The sequence below is a fragment of the Ziziphus jujuba genome, chromosome 12, assembly GCF_031755915.1.
Source record: "Ziziphus jujuba cultivar Dongzao chromosome 12, ASM3175591v1".
NCBI lineage: Eukaryota > Viridiplantae > Streptophyta > Magnoliopsida > Rosales > Rhamnaceae > Ziziphus > Ziziphus jujuba.
This window is the reverse complement of record NC_083390.1, coordinates 13,673,949-13,684,844: the sequence shown is the minus strand read 5'-3', so window position 1 is coordinate 13,684,844 and position 10,896 is coordinate 13,673,949. Positions and strand designations below refer to the sequence as shown.

General features: G+C 33.2%; 2 protein-coding genes across 3 annotated transcripts; both read left to right on the top strand.

Annotated features, from left to right (window-relative positions):
* The first annotated feature begins 4,805 nt into the window (after positions 1 to 4,805).
* LOC107428947 (NAC transcription factor 29) lies at positions 4,806 to 6,392 on the top strand. Its single transcript, XM_016039551.4, has 3 exons — positions 4,806 to 5,118; positions 5,214 to 5,494; positions 5,591 to 6,392. Exons 1-3 carry the CDS (start codon positions 4,953 to 4,955, stop codon positions 5,996 to 5,998), a joined length of 855 nt encoding a protein of 284 aa, XP_015895037.1. The 5' UTR covers positions 4,806 to 4,952; the 3' UTR covers positions 5,999 to 6,392.
* A 1,637-nt stretch (positions 6,393 to 8,029) lies between these two features.
* LOC107428952 (cytochrome P450 704B1) lies at positions 8,030 to 10,793 on the top strand. 2 transcript variants are annotated; one of them, XM_025078078.3, is made up of 6 exons: positions 8,030 to 8,768; positions 8,903 to 9,118; positions 9,210 to 9,506; positions 9,759 to 9,977; positions 10,200 to 10,400; positions 10,520 to 10,793. In XM_025078078.3, the coding sequence occupies exons 1-6, from the start codon at positions 8,439 to 8,441 to the stop codon at positions 10,697 to 10,699; spliced, it is 1,443 nt and encodes a 480-aa protein (XP_024933846.2). In that variant the 5' UTR covers positions 8,030 to 8,438; the 3' UTR covers positions 10,700 to 10,793. The 2 variants fall into 2 exon arrangements, with proteins under 2 accessions (XP_024933846.2, XP_015895042.2); XM_016039556.4 differs by having other exon boundaries at positions 8,032 to 8,768; positions 9,594 to 9,977.
* Positions 10,794 to 10,896: the final 103 nt, after the last annotated feature.

The window sequence follows — 10,896 nt, the reverse complement described above, 5'->3', positions numbered from 1 at the left end:
TTCCAAAAACTATTTAACAACAATTTTGATTTTTCTATTTTAAAATGTTTTAGTTGTGAATGTTTTCCTTTTCTTAGACCTTATAGATTAAAAATATTTAGCTTCCATTCTGAAATGTGTGTTTTCATTGGTTACAGTTCTTCACATAAAGGATATAGGTGTTTAAGTCTCATCACTGGTAAAATATATAAATCTCCTAATGTTATCTTTAACGAAGAATGTTATCCTTTTGCCATACCAGTTGGACCCCACATGCATGATAAAATTACGTCTAACTCCCATATACTTTTTTCGTCTAATTCTCTCTTGTAGGCATCAAAATGGTGGGTCCCCGTTCGATCTGAGCCCTGCTTAGCATCCCTAGGTCATTCCACTTCTCCTCTGTCTAACGCAAATAACAAAGTGGCTGTGTTCTACCAAAACTACTCCTACTCATAGGTTACCTTCTCCACCCAATACACCTACTACATCATCATCCTTATCACCGCTGCTAATTACACCAGAATATTCCATTACTTCCGTGACTCTACCTCCAACTGATTCTGTCCAGCGCACCTTGCGAATTCTTCACAACCGCTCCCCATAGTCCCCTTTGGCCACACCGCTGCATGCACGTCCATCAGATAGCTCCTTATCAGTTCTTTTACATGACGTTGATGCATCTCCACAACCATTACCGCTAGTACATCCAATTCAACCCACGCACCCAATTATAACCAGGGGTAAAGTAGGAATATTCAAACCTAAGTTATATCTCAACACCATCCAGCCTACCTCTCCTCTTGTTGAATCGCCATCAACGGCTTCTACTATCCTCTGTCCTCAATGGAAAATGGCCACAGATGCTGAGTTCACTGCTTTACAACCTAACAAAACTTGGACTCTGGTATCTCCTCAACTTGGTCAAAGACTTGTTGGGAACAAATGGGTGTTCAAAGTGAAAAGAAATCCTAATGGCTCCATCTTAAGACATAAGGCTCGTCTAGATGTCAAAGGCTTCCACCAAAAGCTGGGGTTGGACTTCCATGATTCTTTTAGTCCCGTTATAAAACCCTCTACTGTTCGTGTTATGCTATCAATTGCTGTTTCCAAGAACTGGGATGTGAGACAGATAGAAGTAAACAATACCTTCCTAAATGGAACCCTGACTGAAGAGGTGTTTATGAAGCAACCACAAGTTGTTTACAAATTACATTGGTCACTTTATGGTCTTCACCAAGTTCCACGGGCTTGGTACGACAAATTAAAATGGACCTTAAGTATGTGGGGATTTTACAACTTAAAGATGGATTCCTCTCTTTTCATCCTTCATAATTCTCTCGGCATTATTTAGATTCTCATCTTCGTCGATGATATTCTTATCACAGGTAACAACCAGAGACTCGTTCTAGTATTGAATCGGATTACAAGGCCTTACCACATGGAGCTGCTGAAATTTCTTGGTTACCATAGGTTCTTATGGATTTAAAAATCACTCCAACTCCAGTGCCTCTTCTTTGGTGTAACAATATGGGCACTGGCTCTCTTGCTGCAAATCCGCTATTTCATTAACGAATGAAGCACATGGAGATTGATGTTTACATTGTTCGTGATAAAGCTGTCCAAAACATCCTTGAAGTACACTACATTCCAACAACAGATTATATTGCCGACATCCTTACCAAGAGTTTACAAACTACCCGATTCCAGCATCTTCATTCCAAGTTTAATGTGGTGCCACCCACAAACTGCTTGAGGGGGGATGACAACACAGCTTAATCTGGTGATGATGCAGCAATGAGTTCTTAGGTGTTATGAGCTATATCTTTTGATCATTATTATGTATTCCATTAGTTGGTTGATATGATCTGGTTTAGGATTCGTATGAGCTTTACCAACTGTATTCTAGATATGCTAGCCTTAGTGATAAAGTGAGGTTTATTAGATAAGTATATGGGGCTTACGTGGAAGTCTCTATTTTGTAATATATATATATACTTCAGTTCTCAGTATACAAAAATATATAAGATCTTTTCTTCAGTCACGTGTCTTACATGTAGTAATTGGATGTCAACCTATATATGTTAAAGTGGATTTATTTACAAGCATAGTAACATTATTTTGTTACAAAATGTAATCATTAATATAATTTTTATATTTCATATGTTAAAAAAATTAAAAACATAATTTAGAATTAAGTAATAAGATTTAATCAGATTTTAAATAAACTTAATCTATTTACATTTTTTATCAAAGCATATACATCGCAAAATGATATATTATTCAAAAACATTTTCGAAATTAGAAACGTTTTACGAATACCTATATATCTATCACCTTTCAAAAACAGATATATTTGTTTTATGCTATAAATGATATATGATATCGTCTGTGTGCCAATGCTTTTTTTTTTTTTTGTTTTTTTAAATTGCACAATTCGAGTATCACTTATGTGCCCTTCATAATTGGAACCATATTCAAGTTTGGTTGTTCATAAAAAGAAAATGTTTATAGTTTGCCTTATACGCTGATGTAAACAACTATTTTGATATTTAAAGAATTTTAACCTTTATATATATATATATATATATATATAAAATATGATCACTGGTGTTTCTTCCAAAAATTAAAAAAATATGGCCATGGTGATATCCTTTAGATTTTAGATCAAAGGATTGGTGCTTTCCTCTCTAATTTATTATTTTTTTAATAAAAGTAATTTGCCATAGATGGCAAGTTGCTTAATGAACATCAATGTAGTTTAGTAGTTAATCAAAGAGACCAATTATGGAAAAACAAATGGAATACTCTCTCCTTTTTTTTTCTTTTTTTTTTCCCCCCTTTTAACTATTTTTTTATAAATAAAGAAGATTTCTCTCTCTTTGTTTTTTTTTTTTTTTGGAGGGGGGGAGGGGAGGGGTGTAAATGAAAAAAAGATTTTCTGATGAGTATCATCGATCTAGGCTTTAGGAATCGATAGGCTATTAGAAACGTATGTCTCACTAATTCTATAGGAGTCTGCAAACTGTCCAGTCTATAGTCTCTATCACCTTCTTCCAAAATGATATACATATATGTGATCCACATCAAAATTCAAATAAGATTTGCTAGGAATCAAATATGCAATTCCTACATACAGATGTGATGGGTCAATGGCTTTCTTCTATTTGATCCACGCTTTGGGTGTAAGAAGATTTCTCTTAAATGCAGATAAAAAAAAGAAAATATATATAATTTCTTAAATAGAAAAAAAGTGATATAATAAGGTCATTATCTCATACTAATAGTTGTTATTACCATTCATGCAATTTATAATTTATTTATTTATTTCATTAGCTGTTATTAATTGGCAAAGTCAAAACTCCAATACAAGTTCCAGATAATTTTTTAATCATTTTTATTCCGTCAATCAAGTAACAAATAATCGTTAAGAAAAAAAAAGATACATTTGAAACATATTAAAAACTTTGAAATTAAGATACCCTAGAAAATAACAATAAAAATAAAAATAAAAACAAAAAACGGCTCATAAAAAGACAAGCCACCTACTACAACTGCACAAGTTAGAAAAAAAAAAAAAAAAAAAAAAAAAAGGCTTATAGGATTCATGGGATATTCTTTTTATCTGATTGAAATTCCTAGAGGATGAGCACAAGTAAAGCATGCCACGTGTTGAATTTGATATCCATCCAAAGGACCAAGCCTTACCAGGTGAAATATAATAATAATAATAACAATACTATTTGCTTAAAAACGTTGTTGTTTGAAAATTTTAAGGGGCTGATCTACTCCCCCATAATTGTGGGTCCCATCAACGACGTGGTCAGATAAGTACCAAAAGTAAAGCCTCTCACTATCCCGCCAACATTTTCGCCTAATGCTTATCCTACTCTACCCCTTTTGGAAAGGACACGCGTCGAATTGCTAAGTGGTGTTGATAGCTACTTTTATAGACTGGTTCGTCCCCTGGAGTTCTTCTCTTCCTTTATTTATCCGAGGTTTCCAACAAACGCCACCTTCTTGACTATGAAAAATCTACGCTACTCGCCCTCCTAATTAACTTTGATTTTAATCCATTCATATTGGAAGACAATAACCAAGAAAAAAAAACCCAAGTAGTATTTATTGTTTCTTGTTGCCATTTTTATTCAATTTAATAATAGTTGCAAATTCAAAGTTTTCAACTGTTAATATTGTATTACCTTTTCAATGTATTAATAAAATTAAAAGGCACGTGGTGATTTTTTAATATATATATATATATATATATACCAATTTATGTTTTTTTGGCACTGCATCTATTTAAAATTATTAATGGAAAAATGGGTTGAAATTGCTTTCTAAAATTCAAACAAAAATGAGTATGTGCTACATGGATACGGTCAAATGTTTCAATATTTACTAAAACAGAAAAAATTGAATTCACCAAAAACAAAAAATGTTTTAACTCTTTGGAATATATATGGGCTAGTCCACCAATAATGTAAAATGAAAGTGTATTTATTGTGTGAAAGGCATGACTAAAGTTTTTTGAAAGGCTGTGAAAATTACACTAGCATCTAAATAATAAGCCCATTGAATAGTCCAAATGGGATAAAGTTTATGATAGCAAGTGCAAAGAACCGAGAGCATAATCCAGAAAAGAGAAAAAAAAAAAAAAAAAGAAAAAAAGAAAAGGAATTTGGTTGCTTGTGCGAGTATGTGTTTAACAGGATCATAGGTGGGACGAGGTACTGGAAGTCAAAGGAATAACCAATCAAAACCAGGCAGTGCTACAAAACGACAAAAGCCAACGCAAATAAAAGGACCAGCCCTCTTCTTTCAAACATTTCAAACACCAGTTTTCTAAAACATCTCTTTCTAAACACCCCCTCTTACCTCTAGGAGATAGGAAACTTATTCTTTGTGTTTTTGAGGCCAATATTGTGCCATTCTTTTGTCTTCTTTGTATTTGAATTTGTTTACGGTTAGAAATGGAAACCAAACGCGGTTCTGAACTTCCTCCAGGTTTTAGATTCCACCCAACAGATGAGGAACTGATTGTGTATTACCTCAAAAACCAAGCCACTTCCAGGCCATGCCCAGTTTCTATAATCCCAGAAGTTGATATTTACAAATTTGATCCTTGGGAGTTGCCTGGTTGGTATTGGAAAAATAGCAATTAGAATTCGTTTGATGAACATTTTTAGTGAACGCTTATGTTAATTGTGTTTGTGTTTTTATGTTTAATGCAGAGAAAGCAGAATCTGGAGAAAATGAATGGTATTTCTTTAGCCCCCGAGAGAGAAAGTACCCAAATGGGGTTAGACCAAATCGAGCAACTGTGTCAGGTTATTGGAAAGCGACAGGGACGGACAAGGCAATCTACAGCGGGTCTAAATATGTGGGGGTGAAGAAATCTCTTGTGTTTTACAAAGGAAGGCCACCAAAGGGGCTTAAAACTGATTGGATTATGCATGAATATCGTTTAAGCGATTCACGCAGGCAAATTAACAAACATGTTGGGTCCATGAGGGTAAGCCTTTTGTGCCTCATTGTTAATTGTTAAGAGGAACTGGGTCTGAGTGTCTTTTTTCCTAATTGAGTATTGGTTTTGTTCATGTTTTTTCAGTTGGATGATTGGGTTCTCTGCAGGATCTACAAAAAGAAGCAAATGGGCAAACTTTTGGAACAAAAAGTGGAAATTTCAAGTCCCCAATTTGAAATAACAGCTCCTAATGATGCTAATGAGGACCATAGTTCGAAATTTCCAAGGACTTGTTCTATTGCTCATCTGTTGGAATTGGAATATTTGGGTCCAATTTCCCAGCTTTTGAATGACAATTCATACAACTCAACCTTTGATTTCCAGAACAACTATGCCAGTTCTGGTACTGACCATGTTCATAAACCTCCGTTAGGTGAAATAGCATACCAAAACACAGACTCAGGAAAGTTCCAAGTGAACCAGAGTAGCATTTTAAACCAACCCATGTTTATGAATCCGGTGTATAATGACATGCAAGGCTTGCACCGTTAAAAAAAAAAAAAAAAAAAGGTCAAAAACTTTAGGCTTTGGTTTGGACATGATAAATAGAAGGAATTTCAATCTACTCAGAAATTGTAAAATTGTTTGTAAGAAAGATTTAAATCTTAGACAGATTATGAAATGGATTTGATCAGTTATTTCTCAATCAGAAAACCCCATATACCAATTTTTATTTACCATATAAGAAACTGCTTTAATTTTCTGGTTGAGATGAAATTGAAGACCAAATTATCTTTGGAGCTGCTTCCCATTGCAATTTTCCGAATAGGATTTTTCAGATAAGAATTCTTTAATTATGGTTATGTTGTAATTATTCAGAGAAGCCGGTCCTTTGACTTTCAAAGAAAAAAAGGATGAACAACAATAAAAGATTTCATTTTGTTTCTGTTTCTGTTTTTTGTTTTTTTTTGTCTTTTAATTTTTAGAAATTCTCAAAAATAGCTGGTTGGCACCACCAGAATATTCCTATATGGTGTTTGGCCAGTTGTCCTTGCTTATCCGAAAAGATGACTGCGGGGGATTTGAGAGGAAGATGGTCAAAAAACCCTTGTGGAAAGCTAAGTTGGGGATGACGTGTTTAAAACTGAAAAAAAAAACAAAGAAAAAAGTATGCATGGGTTGCTGAAATCGTTGGGATGATGATGACATATCAGAAGATCCCTATTGGATATTTATTTATGTCTGTTTAGCATCATCATGACATGGAGTACTACAAAGTTTTTAGCACCTTCTTGATCGGATGAGTTGTAAGGAGTATTTATTTATTTATTGATTTTTTTTTTTGTTTTTATGGATATTAAAAATAATGTTATCCTTTCTGATATAATATATGTATAAAATTCATACTCTAAAATAATTTATCGTCATCCCAGCTAGTCAGACAAAAAATAATAATAATAATTTTACCCTTGGACAAAAAAATTCTTTAACAAATGTTTATCCAATGAGTCTAATCCCTGATTAGTCCAAAATCAGCTTATAAGCGTTTACTGGCATCTTTATTAGGGTTTGATTCTTGGACATTATCTTAAAGTCCAGGATTAGGATAAAAGTACGCTATACACATGTGTTAATCGAACTCATAAGATCAACCATCATATAAAAAAAAAAAAAATGTTTATGTCAGATTAATATGAAGCTTTACCATAAGATCTTTCTTTATCAGTTTTTCAATTATTTCAAAAGCTTAAATTTAAGTGTATTAATATTTCTCTTGTTCTTACAATCAAAGTTTACTAGATTGGTATAAATCTAATATTTTTAATTTTTGAAATAATATAAAAGTTCATAATAAATTTAAAAGCTAATCTTAAAAAGATAATAGAACTATTAAAATTCTAATAAAGAAATGATGGTATATATAATACAGTTATGCTACGGTGGACATGGACAACTACATTGTAATATATCTATGTTTAATTACATATAATTCATAAAATATATATGTAAATTTTATCTATGTAAATAACATTGCATTCAAGCTAACAAAATTATATAAATATGTATATATATATATATATATATTTATATGTATATGTATATAATATCAAATCATGTAGATCTAATGGTGGATATTGTCATGCACAATTTTTCTTTATAAATATTTTACCATATTATTTTTCTATATATAAATTTTTCATGGTGTATATGTAATATATCAGTGTTGTTGTATGTATATACCATTTTCATTCATATATAAATCTATATAATATATAAAAGTAGAATAGTCAGTGCCATATATCATCTTCATTTTCTTTCGAAACCATTAATAATAAAAAATTATTTCATTTATTTATTTATAATTTTATTAAAATATTAATCAATACCAAATAAAATAACTATTTAAAAATATAAATTTTTTTAATTTTTTATTGGTTATATTAAATATAATTAATTATTATAAATTATTTTTGAAATCTTCTATTATGCTTTTGTTCACTATGGTTATATTGAAATCTTCTATTTAAAAACATATTATAAATTATATATGTTTTTGTTGGTATGAGTTAAAACTAGAGTCAACACCAAACACCACGGCGAGCACATGTATAATATCAACATAAAGTCTAGGGGTTGGTCCTCTCTGGATTTTTTTTACTTTTTCTTTTTTGTCCCTTTTGTTTTTGTCTTATCTGTACAGTGTACTTGCGAAATTCCATAGTGGTTACCATTTGAAAATTACAACAAACTTGTGAGGGGCTAATTAGGTTTAGAGCACAAAAGACATGAACTACTTTCTTTTCTTATTCTCTTTTTGTTTGTGACATGTAAAGATCGTTAACAAGATGTATAACTAATTCACTCCTAATTAACATGTCAATCTGAGCACTAATACATTTCACCATATTATATAAACAATCTAACCAGGTTTAACTTTCTCAAAGGCAAATTCCATTTTCTTCCTTTTTTTATTTTTTTTAAATCATAAGACATGGAAGATGAAGAAGATAATAATCTTTTATGGGCATTTTCATGTGAAAATGGATGCATGGGAATTCTGATGGTTACTTGCATGGTTCTGACATGGATCCTCATCCACAGATGGAACCAAAGAAACAAAAATGGTCCAAAAACTTGGCCACTAGTTGGAGCAGCAATCGAACAGTTTATAAACTATGATCGAATGCATGATTGGCTTGTGAATTACCTTTCCGAGTCGAAGACTGTTGTCATCCCAATGCCATTTACAACTTATACTTACACTGCTGATCCTGCTAATGTAGAACATGTTCTCAAGACCAACTTTGCAAATTACCCAAAGGTAAATATTTTTCTAGGCCTAACAAAATGTTGCATTAGGGTATCGTTTTTCTCGTTCATCCGATTTGTCTGCCTAGCATTTCCGGACTCATAACTTTCCTCCTAAATTTGAGATTTTATATGTTTGCTTTTAAGGGTGAAGTGTATCATTCATACATGGAAGTTCTGCTCGGAGATGGGATTTTTAATGCGGACGGGGAAATTTGGAGGAAACAGAGGAAGACGGCGAGTTTTGAGTTTGCATCCAAGAATTTGAGAGATTTCAGCACAGTTGTTTTTAGAGAGTATAGCCAGAAATTGCATGCTATTTTGAGTCAAGCGTCTTTCCAGGGTCAGGAAGTTGATATGCAGGTGTATAAAGTCTTTTAATTTGGCTTACCATAAATAACTTTGAGCGTCAAATTGCTGTAATGGAAGTATAACATTTTTTATGACTTTCCAGGAACTTCTAATGAGGATGACTTTGGACTCCATATGTAAGGTCGGATTTGGTGTAGAAATTGGAACCTTAGCACCCAATCTACCAGACAATCAATTTGCTCGAGCTTTTGACACAGCAAACATCATTGTTACATTTCGTTTTATCGATCCCCTCTGGAAAATAAAGAGATTTCTAAATGTGGGTTCAGAAGCTTTGCTTGACAAAAGCATTAAGACACTTGATGATTTTACTTATTCTGTTATTCGAAGAAGGAAATCGGAGATAAAAGAAGGACGAGAGAGTTCTGAGAATGATAAGGTAACATAAAAAAATTTCGTCTTTGTAGCATAACTTCATAAGTGAATGCACAAATCATCACCCGAAAATGACATGATTCTTGGCCAGATGAAGCATGATATACTGTCACGGTTCATCGAGTTAGGTGAAGATCCAGAAAACAATTTAACAGACAAAAGTCTCAGAGATGTCCTCAACTTTGTAATAGCCGGCCGTGATACCACGGCGACAACTCTTTCATGGGCCATTTACATGATAATGTCCAATTCTCAGGTAGCTGAGAAGCTATATTCAGAGCTAAAAGCTTTGGAAGAAGATCGAGCAAGAGAAGAGAAGGTTTCATTACTTCAGTATGACACAGAGGATCCTGAATCATTCAACCAAAGAGCAAGACAATTTGCACGGCTTTTGAGTTATGATTCATTGGGAAGACTTCATTACTTGCATGCAGTTATCACAGAGACACTGCGTTTGTACCCTGCGGTCCCTCAGGTATGCAATTGCATTAATTCAAAGGTTAAAGACAATCCTTATAACTTTCATCATGCATACCTTTTTGAGAAAGGTCTGCTTCTAGTGCTGAGAAGGGTGGTTTCACAGGTTGTATGATATACATTAATCTAAGCTCTAGATTCACAGAAATCAGGTAATTTTTTTTTTTTTTTTTTTTTTTTTTTACTATGGATCCATTTTGATGAATAAATAATACTGTAGGACCCGAAGGGCATCTTGGAGGACGATGTCTTACCAGACGGAACAAAACTTAAAGCAGGAGGAATGGTGACTTATGTTCCGTACTCAATGGGTAGAATGGAGTACAACTGGGGCTCTGATGCAACTTCATTTAAGCCTGAGAGATGGCTTAAAGATGGTTTCTTCCAAAATGCATCGCCATTCAAGTTCACAGCATTTCAGGTTTGTTTATCATGCAACTAAAAATAAGAGTACAAGTGGATCAGTTTTGCAACAAGTTTTAAACCATTATTGTAGTCTATAAGTTACTCAACTGTTGACCATAATTGTGATTTTTGCAGGCTGGGCCTAGGATATGCCTGGGGAAAGACTCTGCATACCTTCAAATGAAAATGACAATGGCCCTTTTGTGTAGATTTTACAAATTTGCTTTGGTGCCTGGTCATGTGGTAGAATACCGCATGATGACGATTCTGTCAATGGCGAATGGATTGAAGGTTACCATATCCAGACGTTCTTAGGACGCCTACCATAACATTACCGTCCAAAAGTTTTTTCTTCTACTGGTTTGTGGGCCTTCTGTTCTTTAGGGCAAAAACATACTTCTAGCCAACTGGTGTTATATTAAAAGTATTAAAAAAGTGTAAGTGATCTGTGTTACGATCAAAACATCAAACTAGATTGACTATGTGACCATCAGCTTCTTTTCAATAATCTA